The sequence below is a fragment of the Chiloscyllium plagiosum genome, unplaced genomic scaffold, assembly GCF_037043375.1.
Source record: "Chiloscyllium plagiosum isolate Xiang-an unplaced genomic scaffold, Cpla_swu_hap1 HiC_scaffold_17, whole genome shotgun sequence".
Classification (NCBI taxonomy): domain Eukaryota; kingdom Metazoa; phylum Chordata; class Chondrichthyes; order Orectolobiformes; family Hemiscylliidae; genus Chiloscyllium; species Chiloscyllium plagiosum.
The window spans coordinates 64,330,890-64,352,115 of NW_028270155.1; the positions used below are offsets into that span (position 1 = coordinate 64,330,890).

At 47.7% G+C, this 21,226-nt stretch overlaps 1 protein-coding gene across 1 annotated transcript in view; it reads right to left on the reverse strand.

Moving 5' to 3' along the window:
- Positions 1 to 18,814: 18,814 nt before the first annotated feature.
- Positions 18,815 to 21,226, reverse strand: part of LOC148147394 (uncharacterized) — a 35,047-nt gene continuing 32,635 nt past the window's right edge. The window contains exon 5 of the mRNA XM_087995573.1: positions 18,815 to 19,146. Coding sequence (XP_087851699.1) covers positions 19,000 to 19,146 — 147 coding nt within the window. The 3' untranslated portion in view covers positions 18,815 to 18,999. The remainder of the gene's footprint in view (positions 19,147 to 21,226) is intronic.

Below are 21,226 nucleotides of genomic sequence, written 5' to 3' on the forward strand. Positions count from 1 at the left end.
AATAAAACATATAATCAAGAAAGAATCCACTCTACACATTACTGCAGACTTCTTTTAAGGCCACTCTTAAAACATCCCCTTCTCTGTTTCTGTACTGTCACCTCTTCCAACAGGTTCCTCCAAAATCAGTTGTGAATTTCACTGTTTTTTATATTTTCCCAGAGGCACCTCACTGTCCACGATACACAGATTCATCAGCAAAGGCAGTAACTGCTAACTCTGTCAGTTAGCAATGTGGGTTTCTTTCTCTCTCTCTCTCTCTTTCTCGCTCTCTCTCTCTCCTGTACTGACCTCACCATGTGCTTCCTTTCTCTGGTTTTCTCCCTTTTTAAAGTGCTGTTGTTTTGACTTTTCTCCAAAGTTCCAAAACAATGCAACAGCATTTCAAACAGAAATTGCTGCTCCTGGAATTTGAGGAAATCGCATCTAATACCCAAAACACCTCAAAAAAGGAGCAGCTGTTACAGCCAGATATTTTTCCTGTCCTCCACCTTGGATTACCCAGAATCACTAAATTTTCAATTATTCCTTCCCGATTACACAAACCCAGTCAGGGATGGCCTTTTCTCTCGTTGCTACCTCAAAGTATTGATTCATAAAACTAACCCGTACACCACCAAGAATTCCTCCTCTCTGCTGTTTCTAATGATTTGATTTGCCCAATCTATATGCAAATTGAAATAGCCCATAATTACAGCATTGTGGAGAAAGTGAGGTCTGCAGATGCTGGAGATCAAAGTTGAAACTTTATTGCTGGAACAGCACAGCAGGTCAGGCAGCATCCAGGGAACAGGAGATTCGACGTTTCGGGCACAGGCCCTTGAAGAAGGGCCTGTGCCCGAAACGTCGAATCTCCTGTTCCCATAATTACAGCATTACCTGTATTAGTTGTGTCTCTAATTTCCTTTTTAATGCCTTGCCCAATATTACTACCACAGTTTGGGGGTTGATATTCCAACTCCCACTACCATTCCCTGCCCCCCTGGTGTTTCTAAACCCATGCAGATTCTACTTCACAAGAGCTATTCTCGGGCAGCACGGTGACACAGTGGGGAGCACAGCTGCCTCAAAGTGTCAGGGACCCAGTTTCAATTCTAGCCTTTGGGTGACTGTCTGTGTGGAGTTTGAATGTTCTCCCAGTGTCTATGTGGGTTTATGCCAGGCGCTATCCAAGGATGTGCAGGTTAGGTGGATTGGTCACGCTAAAAACATTGCCTTACAGTGCCCAGGGATGGGCAGACTAGGTGGGTTAGCTGTGGCAAATGTGAACTGACTGGGATAGGGTGGGATGCTTTTCACAAGGTTGGTGCAGACTTGATGGGTTGAATGGCCTCTATCTGCACTGTCACAGGCCTATTGTAATATCTTTCTTCACAATCACAATTTCCCTTTTAATCAGCCGTGTTACTGTCCCTTTTCTTTTTGTCTGTCGTTTATAAAATCTGAAAACTTGTGGTAATTCAGGTCCTATTCCTGGTCACCCTGCAGCCACATCTCTGTAATACCCGCTATATCATATCCACTCTGATCTATTTGTGTGACAAATTTATCTGTTTTATTGAGAATGATTGTACATTAAGGCACAAGGCCTTAAGGCTTCCATAGTTCTGTTCACTGTGGCCCTGCTCAATTCTAGCCCTTGTAATCTGAGCCCAGCATCATTCTAACCTCCCATTCTCTTTTCTGATTTAATCCGTATTTCAGTGTCATCCATCTGCCCGTTTATAGTTTCATTCTCTTGGCTTTTTAATTTAAACCTTCCTGACTGCACTCACCAATATATTCCCGAGTTCCAGTCCTGTCCATGTACTACACATCCAGGTTGTCATTATGATACCTCCCCCAGAAAAGGGCCCAATGCTCCAGCAAACTGAAACCCTCTCCCATGTACCATCTTTCCAGTCTGATATAACCTGCTATTTCTACTCGGATATGCACAGAGCATTGGCAGTAATCCTGAGATCACTGTTTTTGAGGTCCTACTTTATGACTTCCTTCCTAAATCCCTGTATTCTGTTTTTAGGACATCATCCCTTGTCTTACCCATGTCATCAGCACCAATGTGTACCACGGCCACTGGCCGTTCACCCTCTCACTTCAGAATGTCCTGCAGCCACACTGAGACATCCTTCACCCGAGCAGCCGGGAGGCAACATACCATCCTGGAGTCTGGTTTACAGCCCCAGGACCATCTATCTGTTCCCCTTATTACTGAATCACCTCTGACAACAACCCTGCTCATTTTCCTCCAGGGGGTAGGCCTCCAAATCCTCAAATCATAGAAACTCGACAGTGTGGAAACAGGCCATTTTGCCCAACAAGTCCACACTGACCCTCCGAAGAGTAACCCAGCCAGACCATTCCCCTACCCTACTGGTCTCCATTTACTCCTCACTAATGCACCTAACTAACACATCCCTGAACACTTTAGCATGGCCAATTCCCCAAACCTGCATATCTTTGGACTGTGGAGGAAACCAGAGCACCCGAAGGGGACCCACAGACACAGGACGAATGTGCAAACTCCACACAGAGTCGCCTGAGGCTGGAATTGAACCCAGGGCCCTGGAACTGTGAGGCAGCAGTGCTAACCACTGAGCCACTGTGCCACTCTGAACTGTGTGAGGGACAGACACTGGGAGTGGAGTCAGCACTGGACCCCGTGGGGGAGGGGCACGGAGCAGTGAGTACAAATGTTGGCCACTGGGATAAAGGTACAGGGACCAGTGTTGGCTCCACTCCCCGTGCCCCTCCCCCACAGGGCCCAGTGTTGGCTCCACTCCCCGTGCCTCTCCCCCACAGGGCCCAGTGTTGGCTCCACTCCCCATGCCCCTACCTCACAGGGCCCAGTGTTGGCTCCACTCCCCGTGCCCCTCCCCCACAGGGCCCAATGTTGGCTCCGCCCCCTGTGCTCCTCCCCCTCAGGGCCCAATGTTGGCTCCACCCCCTGTGCTCCTCCCCCACAGGGCCCAATGTTGGCTCCACCCCCTGTGCTCCTCTCCCACAGAGCCCAGTGTTGGCTCCACTCCCCATGCCCCTCCCCCACAGTGTTGGCTCCACTCCCTGTGCCCCTCCCCCACAGGGTCCAGTGCTGACTCTCCACAACATCCTCCTCCTCAACAGGATCCAGTGCTGACTCCAGTCCTTGTCCCCCTCCCCCAAAGGGCCCAGTGCGAACTCCACTCCATGTGCCCCTCCCCCACAGGGCACAGTGCTGACTCCACTCCTTGTCCCCCTTCCCCCAGAGGGTCCAGTGCTGACTACAATCCCCATGCTCCTCCCACACAGGGGCTGGCACTGACACCCCATGCCATCCTGCTCTAAGGTTGTCACTGGGGTAAAGCAGTCTGAACTGTTTGGTGGAATGCCCAGCACTAGAGGAAGAAAACAATGACCTTCTCCAGTCTGCCAGTATAAGTCCCCCCATCTTCTCTCAAATACGTCATACTCACGTTGTGCTCACTCTGGGTCCCCAATCAAGTTTCCCTGCCATCGAGCTTGTTGGTGAGTTTGGTGAGATGGCAGTCTGACTGTTAATGAGCTGGTCTGGGTTATGAACCTGGTGTTTAACCATCAATACTGAGCATCAGTTGGTAACTCCCCGCTGCCTAGTGAGAAACTTGCCATGCCGCTTGTGAAAAGATGGTGTGAGTTGCTCCTGATGTTGAGATGGGCCTCACTGCACATGTCACCCAACTCACCATAACACTCGCTGCTCAGACCCCGATACGATGCTGCCCATTACATTTGGTCCTCATATCCACATCATTGGTTTCGATTGTGAACAGCAGTGATGCAAACACTGATCCTTGTGGGACCTCACTGGACACAGGCTGCCATCTTCAGAGTGACCCATTTATTCCAACTCTGTTTTCTGGCTGGTAACCAATTCCCAATCCCCACAGCAGGACCTTTCTCCCAGTCCCGGGTGCTCGAAGTGTGTTTCCCAACCTCCTGCTTGGGGCCTTATGAAAATCCAAGTACATCCCATCCTCCTGTTCTCCATTATCTACGTTACAAGTAATAGCTTCAAAAATCTCCAACAGATTTGTCAAACATGATTTCCCTTTCACACATCCGTGTGGACCCTGTCCAAACTAATGTTATTTTCGAAGTATTCAGTTATCACAAACTTGCAAATCGATTCTCGTATTTTCGCTCCTCCTGGTATAACGCTAACAGGTTTGTAGTTTTCTGTTTTCTCTCTTTCTCCCTTCTTCATTGTTGGGGAATATATTTCTGAGTGGTTTCAGCTACTGCTTGGATAACAGTGGTGAGGATTGTGGGAATGATGGTGTCAGGGAAAGGATACTAGACTAGTGATCCAGAGGTCTCAGTCAATGCAGGATGTGGGTTTAAATCCCAGTGCAGACGTGAAAATTAAATCCAATTAATTAACAAATACATTTGGAATCAAAAGCACATCCCAGTAATGGTGACCATGGAACTATCAGGTTGTCACTAATGCTGTTCAGGGAAGGAAATCTCCCATCATTCCCCAGTCTGGCTGATATGTGACTCCACATTAGCTCATGTGAAATGGCCCAGTAAGGTGAACCAAACAGCCCCTCCATTGTAATGACTGTGCACAGGAAGGGGAAATGGTGAACCAGGAAGAGCAGTCCATCACACACGATACAGGAAGTTTCCCACAATTTGGACAATGACAGATATGCCCTGACAAAGGACAGAAAATGCTGGGTAGATCCATCCCAACTAATTGCCACTCGATCAGTCTGCTCTCAATCATCTGTGAAAGTGATGGTCAAGGTGTTAATGTCGCTATCAGCCGGGATTTGCAAAGGAGTAGACAAACAGGCTGGGACAGACAGATTATTAATCAGTCAGGAATCAAGGGTATCAGGGAAAAGGCAGGAAAGTGGAGTTGAGGATCATCAGACCAGCCATGATCACATTGAATAGTGGAACAGACTTGATGGGCTGAATGGCTTCCCTTTGCTCCTCCATCTTATGGTCTTAGTTTAACCACAAAACACGAGTCAAATAAGAGATGAGCCATCACCAACCCAGTGCCAAGGGGCGGCTCCACACGGAAACAGATGAGAACGAGCTGCTCCTTTTTGGCTGGAGAATGGAAGAATGGTGACACCAGAAAAAGTAACGGCAAAACTTTAAGGAACTGGAGGAAAATACCCCGAGTTTCTGAAACACTGGAAATTGCAAATGGTGGAGCATATCCCAATCCAAATTACTGAGTGCAGTGGGATGTCCAGTGGGCACCCCCCTGTGTACTAAAGTGGAACAGGCCGGATTGTTCAGTTTGTGATGAAAGGTGTGTGATGACGGAGCTTAATCTGTGTAGGTAATGTCTACTCCTCTGCCAAGTTATAAAATCATGCAACACCAGGTTATAGCCCAACAGGTTTATTTGGAAGCACTAGCTTTTGGAGTGCTGCTCCTTATCAGGTGGCTGTGGAGTATAAGGGATTTTCAGAATGTTTCATGGATTCATGCAGCATTTGAGCAAAGTAAAATGTAATTCTGCTGGTACAAATTACCCCACAAACTTACATATATGTGTGTGTGAGTGTGTGTGCGCGAGGCGGTATGAGTGGCTGTGAGAGAGAGTGTGTGTATGTGTGGGAGTGTGACTGTAAAGGGATATAAGTCTGTGAGAGGGTGTGCAGGAGGGTGGGAGAGTGGGAATGTGCACAGTTACATTTTATTTTGCTCAAAAACTGCATGAATCCCTGTACGATTCTGTAAATCCCTTTTTAAGAAATAAAACATTGGGCACAGACAGCCTCACACAGGGCACCTCACACCTTCAATGCATTATCTGGGCAAGCATGGCACTTTTGTTAAAGTTCATTTGAGAATATAAAAGTTCTGGAATTTACATCTGAAAAACTGAAACCAACAAGTCATTCTAAAATGAGAGACTTAACAATCCAGATCTTTTTCAATATATAATGTCCGTGACATCACACTGTAAACTTTTGCTATAAATTCTGTGTCTTACAATCTTATGCTCCACAACCACCTGATGAAGGAGCAGCACTCCAAAAGCTAGTGCTTCCAAATAAACCTGTTGGGCTATAACCTGGTGTTGCGTGACTTATTTAACATGGCAGAGGGGTAGACATTGACTCCATGGATTTTTAGTGAGGCCTTTGACCAGGTTCCACATGGCAGACCAATTAGTAGAGTCATAGAGTCATAGAGATATACAGCACGGAAACCCATCCTTCAGTCCAACCCGTCCATGCTGACCAGAAATCCCAAACCGATCTAATCTCACATGCCAGCAGCTGGCCCATAACCCTCCAAAACCTTCCTAATCATATACCCATCCAGATGCCTTTTAAATGTTGCAATTGTATTAGCCTCCAACACTTCCTCTGGCAGTTCATTCCATACACGTACCACTCTCCGAGTGAAAAAGTTGCCTCTTAGGTCTCTTTTATATCTTTCCCCTCTCACCCTAAACCTATGCCCTCTAGTTCTGGACTCCCCCAACTTAGGGAAAACACTTTGTCCTTTTCTCCTATCCATGCCCCTCGTAATTTTATAAACCTCTATAAGGTCACCCCTCAGCCTATGACGCTCCAGGGAAAATAGCCCTAGCCTATTCAACCTCTCCCTACAGCTCAAATCCTCCAACTCTGGCAACATCCTTGTAAATATTTTCTGAACCATTTCAAGTTTCACAACATCTTTCCGATAGGAAGGAGATCAGAATTGCATGTAACATTCCAACAGTGGCCTAACCAATGTCCTGTACAGCCACAACATGACCTCCCAAGTCCTGTACTCAATCCTCTGACCAATAAAGGAAAACATACCAAAAGCCTTCTTCACTATCCTATGTACCTGCGACTCCACTTTCAAGGAGCTATGAACCTGCTCTCCAAGGTCTATTTGTTCAGCAACACTCCCTGGGACTTTACCATAAAGTGTATAAGTCCTGCTAAGATTTGCTTTCCCAAAATGCAGCACCTCACATTTATCTAAATTAAACTCCATCTGCCACTTCTCAGCCCATTGGCCCATCTGATCAAGATCCCATTGCAATCTGAGGTAACCTTCTTCGCTGTCCACTAAACGTCCAATTTGGTGTCATCTACAAACTTACTAACTGTACCTCTTACGCTCACATCCAAATCATTTATATAAATGAGGAGGAGTAGTGGACCCAATACTGACCCTTATGGCACTCCAATGGTCACAAGCCTCCAATCTGAAAAACAACCCTCCACCACCACCCTCTCTTCTACTTTTGAGCCAGTTCTGTATCCAAATGGTGAGTTCTCCCTGTATTCCCTGAGATCTCACCTTGCTAACCAATCTCCCATGGGGAACCTTGTCAAACGCCTTACTGAAGTCCATACAGATCACATCTACTGCTCTGCCCTTATCAATCCTCTTTGTTATTTCCTCAAAAAACTCAGTCAAGTTTGAGAGACATGTTTTCCCTCACATAAAGCCTTGTTGACTATCCCTAATCAGTCCTTGTGTTTCCAAATACATGTACATCCTGTTCCTCAGGATCCCCTCCAACAACCTGTCCACCACCGACGTCAGGCTCACTGATCTATAGTTCCCTGGCTTGTCCTTACCACCCTTCTTAAACAGTGGCACCACGTTAGCCAACTTCCAATTTTCTGGCACCTCACCTGTGGCTATTGATGGCACAAATATCTCAGTAAGCGGCCCAGTTATCACTTCCCTAGCTTCCCACAGAGTTCCAGGGTACACCTGATCAGGCCTTGGGCATTTATCCACCTTTCTACATTTCAAGACATCCAGCACTTCCTCCTCTGTAAAATGGACATTTGTCAAGATGTCTCCATATATTTCCTTACATTCTATATCTTCCATGTCCTTTTCCACAGTAAATACTGATGCAAAATACACGTTTAGTATCTCCCCCATCTCCTGCGGCTCCACACAATGGCCGCCTTGATGATCTTTGAGTGGCCCTATTCTCTCACTCGTTACCCTTTTGTGCTTAATGTATCTGTAAAAACCCTTTGGATTCTCCTTAACTCTTTGCCAAAGCTATCTCATGTTCCCTTTTTGCGCTCCTGATTTCTCTCTTAAGTTTACTCCTATTGCCTTTATACTTTTCTAAGGATTCACTTGATCTATCCTGTCTATACCTTACTTAAACTTCCTTCTTTTCCCTAACCAAACCCTCAATTTCTTTAGTTATCCACCATTCCCTATACTTACCAGCCTTTTCTTTTACCCTAACAGGAATATACTTTCTCTGGACTCTCATTATCTCATTTCTGAAGGCTTCCCATTTTCCAGCCGTCCCTTTACCTGCGAACATCTGCGCACACAAGCAGCTTTTGAAAGTTCTTGCCCAATACTGTCAAAATTGGCCTTCCTCCAATTTAGAACTTTAAAACGAATATAATTATGGTCGCTGGCCCCAAAGTGCTCCCCCACTGACACCTCAGTCACCTGCCCTGCCTTATTTTTCAAGAATCGGTCAAGTTTTGTACTTTCTCTAGTAGGTGCATCTACATACTGAATCAGAAAATTTTCTTTTACACACTTAACAAATTCCTCTCCATCTAAACCCTTAACATTATGGTAGTCCCAGTCTACATTTGGAAAGTTAAAACCCCCTACCATAACCAGCCTATTATTCTTACAGATAACTGATATCTCCTTAAAGATTTGTTTCTCAATTTCCCTCTGACTGTTAGGGGCTCGATAATACAATCCTAATAAAGTGATCATCCCTTTCTTATTTCTCAGTTCCGCCTAAATAATTTCCCTGGATGTATTTCTGGGATTATCCTCCCTCAGTACAGCTGTAATGCTATCCCTTATCAAAAACACCACTCCCCCTCCTCTCTTGCCTCCCTTTCTGGTCTTCCTGTAGCATTTGTATCCTGGAACATTAGGCTGCCAGTCCTGTCCATCCCCGAGCCACATTTCTGTAATTGCCATGATATTCCAGTCCCATGTTCCTAATCATGCCCTGAATTCATCTGCCTTCCCTGTTAGGCCTCTTGCATTGAAATAAATGTAGTTTAATTAATCAGTCCTCCCTTGTTCTCTGCTTTGTTCCTGCCTGTCCTCTCTAATTGACTCTCTTTTGTTCTCAACTGTATCAATCTCAGATTGCAGTCTTTCCTCACTATCTCTCTAGGTCCCAACCCCACCTCAAAATTAGATCTCATGGGATTCAAGGTGAACTTGTCAATTGGATACAAAATTGGCTTCATGGTAGGAGACAGAGAGTGGTGGTGGAGGGTTGTATGTCAGACTGGAGGCCTGTGCCCAGCAGTGTTCCACAGGGATCAGCACTGGGCCCACTGTTATTTGTCATTGATGTAAATGATTTAGATGAGAATATAAGAGGCAGGGGCAGTAAATTTGCAGATGACACCAAAATTGGTGGTGTTAGAGACAGAGATGACGATTATCTGAGATTATAAATGGATCTTGATCAATTAGGCCAATGGGCTGAGGTGTGGCAGATGGAGTTTAATTTGAATAAATGTCAGGTATTGCATTTTGGTAAAACAAACAGGGGCAGGACCTACACAGTTAATGGTCGGGCCTGAGGGAATGTTGTAGAACAGAGAAACCTTGGGGTTCAGGTACATAGTTCATTGAAAGTTGAGTCACAGGTAGACAGGGTGGGAAAGAAGGTGTTTGGCACCTTTATTGCTGAGACCATTGAGTAAAACAGTTGGGATGTCATGGTGTGATTGTACAGGACATTGGTGAGGCCAATTTTGGAGTACAGTTACACAATCCTTTTTCCGAAATCCTTGGGGCCGGTTGTTTTTCTGAATTAGGAATTTTTCGGATTCGGAATAAATGACATTTTCACAGTGAAATGAGAAAAGTATTACCTAACAGCAGATGCACGTGTGAACAGTACAAGCACTGAGACACAATTGATGCCTGCCAGTGCTGGGCCACACCACCATGTCACATCTGAGTGACGCGAATCGAGTGGGTCACCTGTACACACGCCAAAATGGCGCTCCACACTCCAGAAAAACAATTTCGGATTTTGGAGCTTTTGGAGTTTTGAATTTTGGATAAAGGATTGTGTACCTGTACTGTGTACAGTTCTGGTTGCCATGGTACAGGAAGGATATGGTTGAATTGGAGAGGATGTAGAAAAGGTTCACAAAGATGGTATAAGGAATGGAGGGTTTGAGTTATAAGGAGTGGCTGGATAAGCTACAAGGCTTTTTCACTGGAGCATAGGAGGTTAAAGAGTGACCTTCGAACACAGAACACAGAACAGTACAGTATAGTACAGGCCCTTCAGCTCACGATGTTGTGCTGAGCATTTACTTTAATCTAAGATCAATCTAACCTACACACCCCTCAGTTTACTGCCATCCATGTGCTTGTCCAGCAGTCGCTTAAACATCCCTAATGTCTCTGACTCTACTACCATCACTGGCAGTGCATTCCACGCACCCACCACTCTCTGAGTAAAGAACCTGCCTCTGACATCACCCCGATACCTACCTCCTATCACCTTAAAAATATGATCCCTTGTGACAGACATTACTGCCCTGGGGAAAAGTCTCTGGCTAACTACTCTATGTCTCCCATTCCCTTGTACACCTCTATCAAGTTACCTCTCTCTCTTCCTCTCTCCAGTGTGAAAAGTCCAAGCTCACTCAACCTCTCTTCATAATACAAGTCCTCCAATCCAGGCAGCATCCTGGTAAATCTCCTCTGCACCCTCTCTAAAGCATCTACATCCTTCCTCGAATGAGGTGACCAGAACCGAACACAACATTCCAAGTGTGGTCGAACCAGGGTCCTATAGAGCCGCAGCAAAACCTCCTGGCTCTTAAACTCAATCCCCCTGTTAATGAAAACCAAAACACCATCCACCTTCTTAACACCCCGATCAAGTTGGCAGCAACTTTGAGGGATCGATGTCTGTGGGCCCCAACATCCCACCGTTCCTCCACTCTGCCCACAATCCTGGCTTTAAGCCAAAAGCCAATATCACCCGCACTGTCTGTGTCCTCATTGCATCCGGTGATCTCCCCTCCACTGCCTCCAAACTCATAGTCCCCCAGCCCCACACTGCCCTGTTCGACCTGCTCTCCAAGGCCCACAAGCCCAACTACCCCGACCGACCCATCGTCTCGGCATGCTCCTGCCCCAATGAACTCATCTCGTCTTACCTCGACTCCATCCTCTGCCCCTCAGTTCAGGGTACTTCCCACCTCCATCCGCGACACCAACCACGCTCTCCATCTCTTCAGCAACTTCCAGTTCCCTGGCCCCCAGTGCTATCTCTTCACTATCGATGTGCAGTCCTTATACATGTTAATATCTCACAAGGATGGCCTCCAGGCCCTTTGCTTCTTCCTCTCCAACAGACCCATCCAGTCCCCCTCCACATATACCCCCCTCCACCTCGCCAAACTGGTCCTCACCCTCAATAACTTTTCCTTTAACTCCTCCCATTTCCTCCAAATCCAGGGGATGGCCATGGGTACCCACATGGGCCCCAGCTATGCCTGCCTCTTTGTTGGCAAAATCAAACAGTCCCTCTTCAGCACCTACACAGGCAATGTATCCCAACTCTTCTGCCGTTATATCAATGACTGCATCGGTGCAGCTTCCTGCCCCCAGACTGAACTGGAGCAGTTCATCGACTTCGCCCACAACTTCCATCCCGCTCTCAAGTTCACTTGGTCCATCTCGGACACCTCCCTCCCATTTCTTGACCTCACCGTTTCCATCTCAGGCGAGTCACCAGACGGATGTTTACGACAAACCCACAGATTCCCATAACTCCCTGGGCCACACCTCCTCCCACACAGTATCCTGCAAGAACTCCATCCCATTCTCCCAATTCCTCCACCTCTGCCGCATCTACTCGGACGAGGAAATATTCCACTCGTGAGTATCCCAGATGTCCACCTATTTTGAGCAGCATGATTTTCCTCTCTCTGTCATCCAGACAGCTCTCCACCACACCACCTTCATTCCCCATTCCACTGCTGCAGACCCCCGCCCTTCCCAACGCAATAAAGGCTGGGTCCCCCTTGTACTCACCTACCACCGCAATAGTCTCCGCATCTAACGCACCATCCTTAAATGCTTCCGCCAACTCCAATTAGACCCTACCACCAAGACCATCTTCCAGTCCCCATCCCTCTCTGCCTTCCGCAAGGACCATTCCCTTTGACAATCCTTGGTTTGTGCCACTCTCCCCACCAACCCCCTCGAGCCACCAAGTACCTTCCCCGGTCACCGGAAAAGATGCAGAGCCTGCAGGTACACCAGCCGGTCACCTTCATCCAGGGCCCCAAACAGTCCTTCCAGGTGAGACTGAGGTTCACCTGCCTCTCTTCCAACCTCGTTTACTGCATCAGGTGCTCCCGATGTTGTCTTAGGGAATGGTTCATCGAACATCGCAGCTGGGTCCACAAGGGCCGACCGGACCTCCCACACATCCCCCAATTTAATTCCCCTTCCCACTCCCTTTCTGACATGACCATCCTTGGCATCCCCCATTGCCTCAATGAAACACACTGCAAATTGGAGGAACAACACCCCATCTTCCACCTGGGCAGCCTACAGCCCAGATGGCTCAATATTGGGTTCTCCAATTTCAAATAACCTCCCTTTCCATCCCCCAACTCCCTTCCCAGCCCCTTCCCCTCCCTCCCAGTGCTCCCTGCCACCAATTGGATTCATTCCACCCATTGACCAACCAGGTCGTCCCCTCTACCTGTCTTCACCGAACCCTACTTTACAACCTTACACCCACCACCCGTTTTATCTGCAGCTCCCCCCCCCCACACCCAGCCCCAGTCCTGAAGAAGGGTTACACCCAAAACATCAGCTTCTCCACCTCCTGATGCTGCCTGCCTTGCTGTGTTCTACTTCCAGCCTCCTCCTGTCTACCTTGGATCCCAGCATCCAGTATAGCATTTGTTTTGGCTTTAACCCTGTATTCAACATCCAAATTTGACCTTCCTAAATGAATCACTTCTTATTTAACCAGGTTTAACTCCATCTGCCACCTCAGCCCAGCTCTGCATCCTGTCAGTGTCTCGTTGTAGTCTGCAACAGCCCTCGCCACGATCCACGACATCACCGACCTTTGTGTCACTGGCAAACTTACTAACCCATCCTTCCACTTCTTCATCCAAATCACTGATAAAAACTACAAAGGGCAGACGCCCAAGAGCAGATCCTTGTGGGACTCCACTGGTCACCGAGCTCCAGGAGGAATACTTTCCATCCACCACCACTCACTGTCTTCTTTCGGCCAGCCAATTCTGTATCCGGACAGCCAAACTTCCCGATATCCCATACCTCCTAACATTCTGAATGAGCCTGCCCTGGGGAACCTTATCAAATGCCTTACTGAAATCCATTTACAGCACATCCACTGCTCAACCTTCATCAACTTGTCTCATCACATCCTCAGAGATCTCAATAAGGCCAGTGAGGCATGACCTGCCCTTCACAAAGCCATGCTGACTGTGTTTAATCAAATAATGTCTTTCCAAATGGTCATAAATCCTATCTCTCAGAATCCTTTCCAGCACCTTGCTTACCACAGACGAAAGACTGACTGGTCTGTAATTCCCAGGGATTTCCCTATTCCCTTTCTTGAACAGAGGAACAGCATTCTCCTCCCTCCAATCAGCCTGTCCTACTCCCATGGAGAGTGAGGATGCAAAGATCATCACCAGAGGTGTAGTAATCTCATTCCTCACTTCCTATAGTAACCTCGGATATTTCTGGTCTGGCCCTGGGGACTTATCTAACTTGATGTTTCCAGAATTTCCAGCACATCCATTTCCTTAATGTCAATCTGTTCAAGCTTATTAACCTGGTCCACAATGTTCTCATTATCAACGAGGTCCCCCTCTCTTGAACAAGTTCCCTCCACTATCCCTGATCGGCCTACCCTCTCGCTGATCATTCTCTTATTTCTCACGTAAGTGTAGACCGCCTCTGGGTTTTCCCTAACCCTTTACCCCAAGGCTTTTTCATGCCCCCTCCTAGCTCTCTTCAGTCCTTTTTTTGAGTTCTTTCCTAGCTATACTGTAATCCTCTAAAGCTGTGCCAGGTCCTTGCTTCCAAAACCTTCAGTAAGCTTCCTTCTTCCTCTTGACAAGAAGCTCCTCTTCTCTTGCCATCCAAGGCTCCTTAACCTGACCATTCCTTTGCCTGTCTCAGTGGGACAAAGTTATCCAACACTCACAACCAGTGTTCCTTAAACAGCCTTCACATTTCTGTTGTACAGTTCCCGCAGAACAATGTTCCCAATTTATACTCCACAGCTCCTGTCTAATAGCGATATAATTTCCCCTCCCCCAATTAATTATGGATGTTTATAAAATCATGAGGGGCATGGATAAGGTAAGTAACAAACTCTTTTCCCAAAGAGTTAGGGAGTTCAAAACTAGAGCGCATAATTTTAAACTGAGTGGAGAAAGATTTAAAAGGAAGCTGAGGGGAAATGTTCTCACACAGAGGCTGGTTCATATGTGGCATGAACTGTTAGAGGAAGTGGCAGATGCAGGTACCGTTATAACTTTTAATAGATATTTGGACAGGTACATTAACAGGAGGATCACCGTGTTTCCACATTAAAGTTCCCCATTCAGCTCACACAGGTATAATTGGTCTGTGCTGTTTTCACCTTACTGACCTCCAGGAGATTTTGGAGACAGCTCAACAGACAGTACTTCTTTGATGTGACTGAACCTACAAGTATCCTTTGATTTTCTGTACAATTCTGCCTTTCTGTGTTACTTTAGGCCTTTCAGTAGACGACAGCTGTTTCTCTTTCAATAATTTTATTTCTAATGCACTCAACTGTTCACCTCAAGATCTATTCCAGTCTGTAAACCCACAGTAAAGTGATGATGAACAAACTGTCCAACATTCCAATACCAATAACAAAAATCAAAAGTGAAACTAAAACTGTGTTCCTCCATTCTTAACACACACGTTAGAAATACAAATCAACCTGAAAGCTATCCATGCATCTCCTGCCTGAGAACACAGGTTCCCAAATGATATTAATAACATTTCCTGAACCTTCATCACACTGGGAACCAACTGAGTTTTATGATGTATCAAGATTGCCTCCATTTTGTGTCCAGCAGATGTTCACTGAGCAAAGTGATTTGACATTATGTCCTTCGCCAAGGTCAGTGCTGTTTGCTGTATTGACAGGAATGTGGAATACTGCAGCTCAGTGCATACAGGCAGTGGTCACAGCAATGGTTCCATGGGCCATCGATCTGGTCAGAAGGAAATAATGTCCAATTCTCTGGCCTTGGTGTTCCACTCTAGGGAAACAGTTTATCCTTCCCATAAAGTTATGGAGGTTGTGGGCAGTCACCTTCATATAAGAGATGTAATCTTGTAAAAAGATACTTGACCGTGGTGAAGCAACATGTCACCCAACTCAAACCAGCCAGTGACCTGCTGGTGTCCAGCAGCTCCCACTGCTGCTGGTGAATTCCTGGCTGGTCATTCTAGGCAGTGGCTTCATCTTCATTGTTGCTGTGGCTGGATGGCAAGTCCGACTGCATCGGAGTTTAGGATGGGTAGCCCACAGGCAGAAAGACCTCACAGTCTTTGCTGTTCTCTCTCACGGAGGTCTCAGACAGCAGTATGAGGGAGAGTCTGGACAAACACCTCAGTGAGGCCAGAGGGGTTCGGAGACGTGTCTTGTCAGCTTGGACCAGGAGAAGGCCTTTGGAAGAATATCCAACACCTACTTAATCAACTTGCTCTTCAAATGGGGTTAATGCAGGGACTCCACAATTGGATCCATCTGTTCTACACAATCAGTGGGACAGTTTAAATAATGGGTGGGAATTGGAAAGCTTTCCGATCAGAGATGGAGCCAGGCAGGGCTGTCCTCTCTCCCGCCCTGTTTGTGTGCTGTATTGAACCATTTACTGAGTGCAATAGGAAGGAGGCAGGTGTAGGAAAAGGGAAAATGCCAGGTACGCAGGCACTGAGTTCAAATCATCCCTGCACATGGAAAACATCACTGCTTTCTGCACAGATCCACCGTCAGTGATCAGATTGATGAGAATCTGTGACCAGTTCAAACTGGCTTCAGGACACAAGATCAACTGCAGCAAGAATGGGCTCCTGTTCCTTTTCAGAACTGGGCCAATCAATCCTTTGCCCTTTGCCCTGTCCGAGCAGACTACCTGAAGGTGCTGGGAATGTGATTCAGAGGAGCCGAGGCGTGTGCTAGAACCTGGAAGGTGTGGGTAACTGTGATGTGACTGAAACTGGGATGGGGAAGTGACATTCCCTCTCCATTGGAGTTAAGGAGCTGGTCACCAGCTGGGAGATGCTTCTTCATTTCTCAATGTGCTGTCACTTTGGCCCATACTCCACTGCTGGACAGTGGAGGTCACTCAAAACATCTTCCACTTTGTCTGGAGTTCAACCACGGGCCATGTCTGTGGGGACACAGCCGTAGGGAATGTACCCAACACCCGCCTCAGCCCAATATAAAACACAGATCTGTGGATACTGGGAATCTGAAAGAAAACAGGCAAGTGCTGGAGAAACTCAGTAGATCTGGCAACATGTACAGAGAGAAAAACAGAGTTAATGTTTCCAGTCCAGTGATCCTTCTTCAGAATTGCTGAGTTTCTCCAGCACTTTGTGTTGTGTTTCTGATTTCCAGCACCCACCGTTCTTTGTTCCATATTACTGTGGTTTATCAGGTCAGGTTTCACTCTGAGATCTGATGTGTCCAGTATCACCATCAGCTGGGATTGGGACACAATTAAAGTTACCTGGGCCTTGGGCGTTCTGTATATCCAGAAGGTTCCCATTTGGTTTCACTGGAGTTGATCTTGTTCTGATCCCAGCTGGAGGAGAGAGGGTACTCCCTGTCAGATCCACCCTGTCCACCCAGAGTCTCACTGCCTCTGCATGTTGCTCTCACCGTGGTTCAGGTGAGGAACAGACCATCATCAGCTCCTTGTGGGATGTGCCTCAGTGGGAACAGATAAACTCATCGTCCAGGAATGACTTTATCAGCTAACAGCCTGAGGTGGAGCCAAATGTGGACAGGACTGACACCACCTTCAAGGCCCCTCATTTCCTTACCCTGTCTGACTGTTCCCAGTCTATCGCCACTCGCCATCCCACCTCTGCCCTCCCCTGAATTCCTTGTGTATCCCTCCACCCCCTTGACCCCATTCCCCCAGCTCCCCTCACTGCCACAACCTGGCCATTCCCAATGCTCCATGCCAGCTGCCAGCTTTCTGTCCCTCTCCCTTGTGCCGTAACCAAGAGAAAGTGCTGCCCTCAGACCAAATTGCAGAAACCTGCCTCTGTACATCACCGGAAAACAAACGTGAACCAGGCTCACCAGATTCTCACACACTGCTGACTGGGGCTTCAAGGAGGGACTGGGTTTTTATGTTCATGAATATTCATGGGATCCAAATGTAAACCAAGTAGGAAGCCCCACAGTCTGGTGTAATACCTGACAAACTGTAAACACACGGCTTTATCTCGACACCACAACCTGTCGTTGGGAAATACAACAATTCACACTCGGCCTAATTCAGCCACACTCCCAGCACATCTCCTCAGTTCATCAGAAAAGCCAGATTGGACAGATAACATTAACTCTGTTTCTCTCTCCACAGATGCTGCCAGACCTGCTGAGTTTCTCCAGCACTTTCTCATTTCATTCCATTTCCTGCTCATACAGGTTTCATGAGATCTCCCCAACATTTCTGCTCTTGCCGTAAACCAGGCAGTCAGTCTGGCCGACTGTCACTCGGGAGGCTGGACAGAATGATGGAAATGTCTCCCTCCAGGGAAGATCATGAGGAGCTCCACCTCCCCAGTCTTGTCAGGTCGACCTGGGCAACCATCCTACAACCCAAAGGACTTCACATTGAGTTCCTGAATCTCCAATAACCTTCCGACCGATCCCCCTGCTCCCTTTCCAGCCCCACCCCCTCCCTTCCATTCCACCCACTGACCCTTCCTTCCAGCTCCCAACCAGATCCATCCCTCCCATTGACCAACCAGGTCGTACCCACTACCAGTGTTCTCCAATCCTCCACATCTCTCCCCTCCCCTCTCTTTATCTGCAGCTCCCCACCCGGCCCCCATACCCACATCCAGTCCTGATGAAGGGTTAGACCCGAAGCATTGACTTCTCCACCTCCTGATGCTGCCGGGCTTGCTGTGTTCTTCAAGCCTCCTGTTTGTCTACTTGGTCAGGTCCTTCACCCCCTGCTGGGCTCTCTGCACCCTCCCCATTTCCCCATTAATATCGAGGCCCCTGTCCCAGCCATTTACACTGAATAACATCCTGATTGTGGACATACTGCTGTCCACAGGTCTGGATCAATAATATCATAGAATCCCTCCAGTGTGGAAACAGACTATTTACTAACCAGTCCACACCGACCCTCCGAAGAGGATCCCACCCAGACCCAATCCCCTACTCTATTACTCTACATTTTCCCCGACTACTGCACCTCACCTAGATACACGTGAACACTGTGGGGAATTTAGCTTGGCCAGTTCACCGAACCTGCACATCTTTGAGCTGTGGGAGGAAACTGGAGCACCCAGAGGAAACCCACACAGACACGGGGAGAATGTGCAAACTCCACACAGACAGTCGCCTGAAGTTGGAATCGAACCCGGGTCCCTGGCGCTGTGAGGCAGCTAGTCACTGAGTTACTGTGTCACCTTAATCTCCTGTAGTTCGATGATTGGTGAATAAAGATTTATTCTCGCGGTATACAGAAGGAGATGGGGTGGGAAAATGCAGATATACTCAGATGATATCATGATGATTGTAAATGTAAGATCTTGTTCACCTGAAGCCCAGGAATTAAAGCCTGCCTTTAGCTGAAGTGAGGAGGAGCCATGTCAGAAATACTGGAGACACAGCAGGTTCCAGATAAAGAGAGAATAATCCCCAGATTCATCCACAAAGGGAATAACAAACAGAAACACTGACAGTCTGGAATCCATATCAATACAGATTCAGAGGGAGTGGGTTCCTTCCATTACCTGGACGGAGGGTTCGTTCTTCAACTGAGTGACAACGGCCCTCGGGTTCCCGAATATAGGTGACGCAAATGACAAAGAAATCTGAACAGCAGTGACCTCCATCCGACCATCAGGGCCCACCTGCACAATGATAATAAGATTGTTTGTAATAGTTTCCAGTGTCTTTTACTGAACAAGCCAGTGACAATGTAACCTTGTTGTTTAATAATTCCATGGTGACAGGTTGAACGAGGCAGAGAGTGGGTTTTAAGGGAGTTGACGATCTGTCACTTCGACCTTCACTCTGAATGAGGGATATGATTTGGAGGAGCTGGTGTTGGACTGTGGTGGACAAAGTTAAAAATCCCACAACACCTAGTTACAGTCCAACAGGTTTATTTGGAAGCACTAACTTTCAGAGCGCTGCTCCTTCATCAGGTGGTTGTGCTGTAGGATCATAAGACAGATCACAAAATGTTGCTCTTAATCTTGTGTCTTACAATCTTATACTCCACAACCACCTGATGAAGGAGCAGCGCCTCTGAACGTTAGAGTTTCCAAATAAACCTGTTGGACTATCCCAGCACTCCACAGTTCATCAATCTTTCAGGAAGTTTGAATGGGAATCAGACAGAAAATGCAGTTTATGGACTTGGAGCCTCCCTGAACCCTCTGGTTTTAATGATGGGGCCCACCTTGGTGTTGGCACTAGGAGCGGGTGCTGTTCCCACACAAGGAAAAGGCCCAATGGTGATAGGACCCGGGGGTGAGGGACATGCTGAATGGGTAAGTGGGAGTGGGTAATGAGGTGCCAATCTCAGTGTCCCCTCACTGAAAGACAGGGCCTGGCACCATCTCAAAAGAACTTTTCATCCTGTGAGCAGAGCGATCTTGTTCATCAGGATCACTTGGTTGATTTCCAACTGCCCTCTGAAATGGCCGAGCAAGCCACTCAGTTGTGTCAATCGCGATAAAGTCTGAGTTGGACAGCAGTGGGTCAGGAAGGCAGCTCACCACCACCTTCTCAAAGGGAATTACCAACGGGCAAGAAATGCTGACCTCGCCAGTGACATCTATGTACCAGGAATAAATTGAAGGAAATAGTTTAGTATGAAAACCTGGTCCATGTTTTCTGTTAATCTGGGTCTAAAAAGACAAGTAAATGAGGGAGTTTTGAATATGATGTAAAAATCATTAACTTTTGTCATGACTCTGGGAATAGCAGGGTTTGATTTCCAGTCCATTCCCCCCGTGAGGTGGAACAGCAAAGAGAGTGAGGGGGCATTGAGCTCCTGTGTCACCACTGGGCACACAGAGATTCACAACAGGCAGGGCAGGGCTGGGAGGAGGGGATCTGAAGCCCTTACCCCCTGACTGTTTTCTCAGACAGGACTCCGTGCTCCAGAAGGACAGTCAGCTGCTGAGACCAGGGAGCTGGATTCCAGTCAGAGAAGGAGGGTCCTTCAGAGGATGCAGCATCACATCATTCCCCAACACCCCCCCCCCCCCCACCAACACAGACCCTCTCTGGGCAGTGGCTATCTGCTCACTATCTGATACAATGTCACAAGCTGGTGAGTACATCACTGCTTCTCCTGAGCAGCTGATGGAGGCTGTGATGACTGAAGCCACTGACAGACAGAGGTCTGGTAGAGGCCAGGCCCATGCTGAGCCCCAGGCTGATGAGGGGCCTCTGCAATCAGTAACATGGAACCTGCTGCAGTCACAGCAAGAGGTGAGGGAGCTGCTAGAGGCTGACACCCCCATGGGTGGACAATGGAGGAGTCCATTCAGGCCATCGGTGCTATCCTGTCCCAGCCGTGGGTGTGTCTTGCTTCCTGTATGATGGGTGCGTGCCCCTCATGGAGAGCCACATCCAGCAGGTCACTTGATGGATACACACCCACAGGGTGTCCAGGTGAGAGAGGAACAACATAGCTGGAGAGTCTCTCCCAGGGGCTCTTCCATCTCCCCATCACACAATGGGGCAGGTGTCCCTTGCAGTGGAGGAGAAGAGGCTCCTTCTGCCTCGGGGCCTTCTCTCAGTGTGCTCTGAGTACACACAGAGCCTCCTCAGCCCCTCTGCCAATGACCCCAGCACCTCCAGTAGCCATGGGGACACACTGAGCTCCAGTAGCTGTGAGGCAGTCCCACAGCATGTCAGGGTCCTTCAGGCCTCAGGCGGTGAATGGACAGCTCCCAAGGACATCAGGGAAGGCAG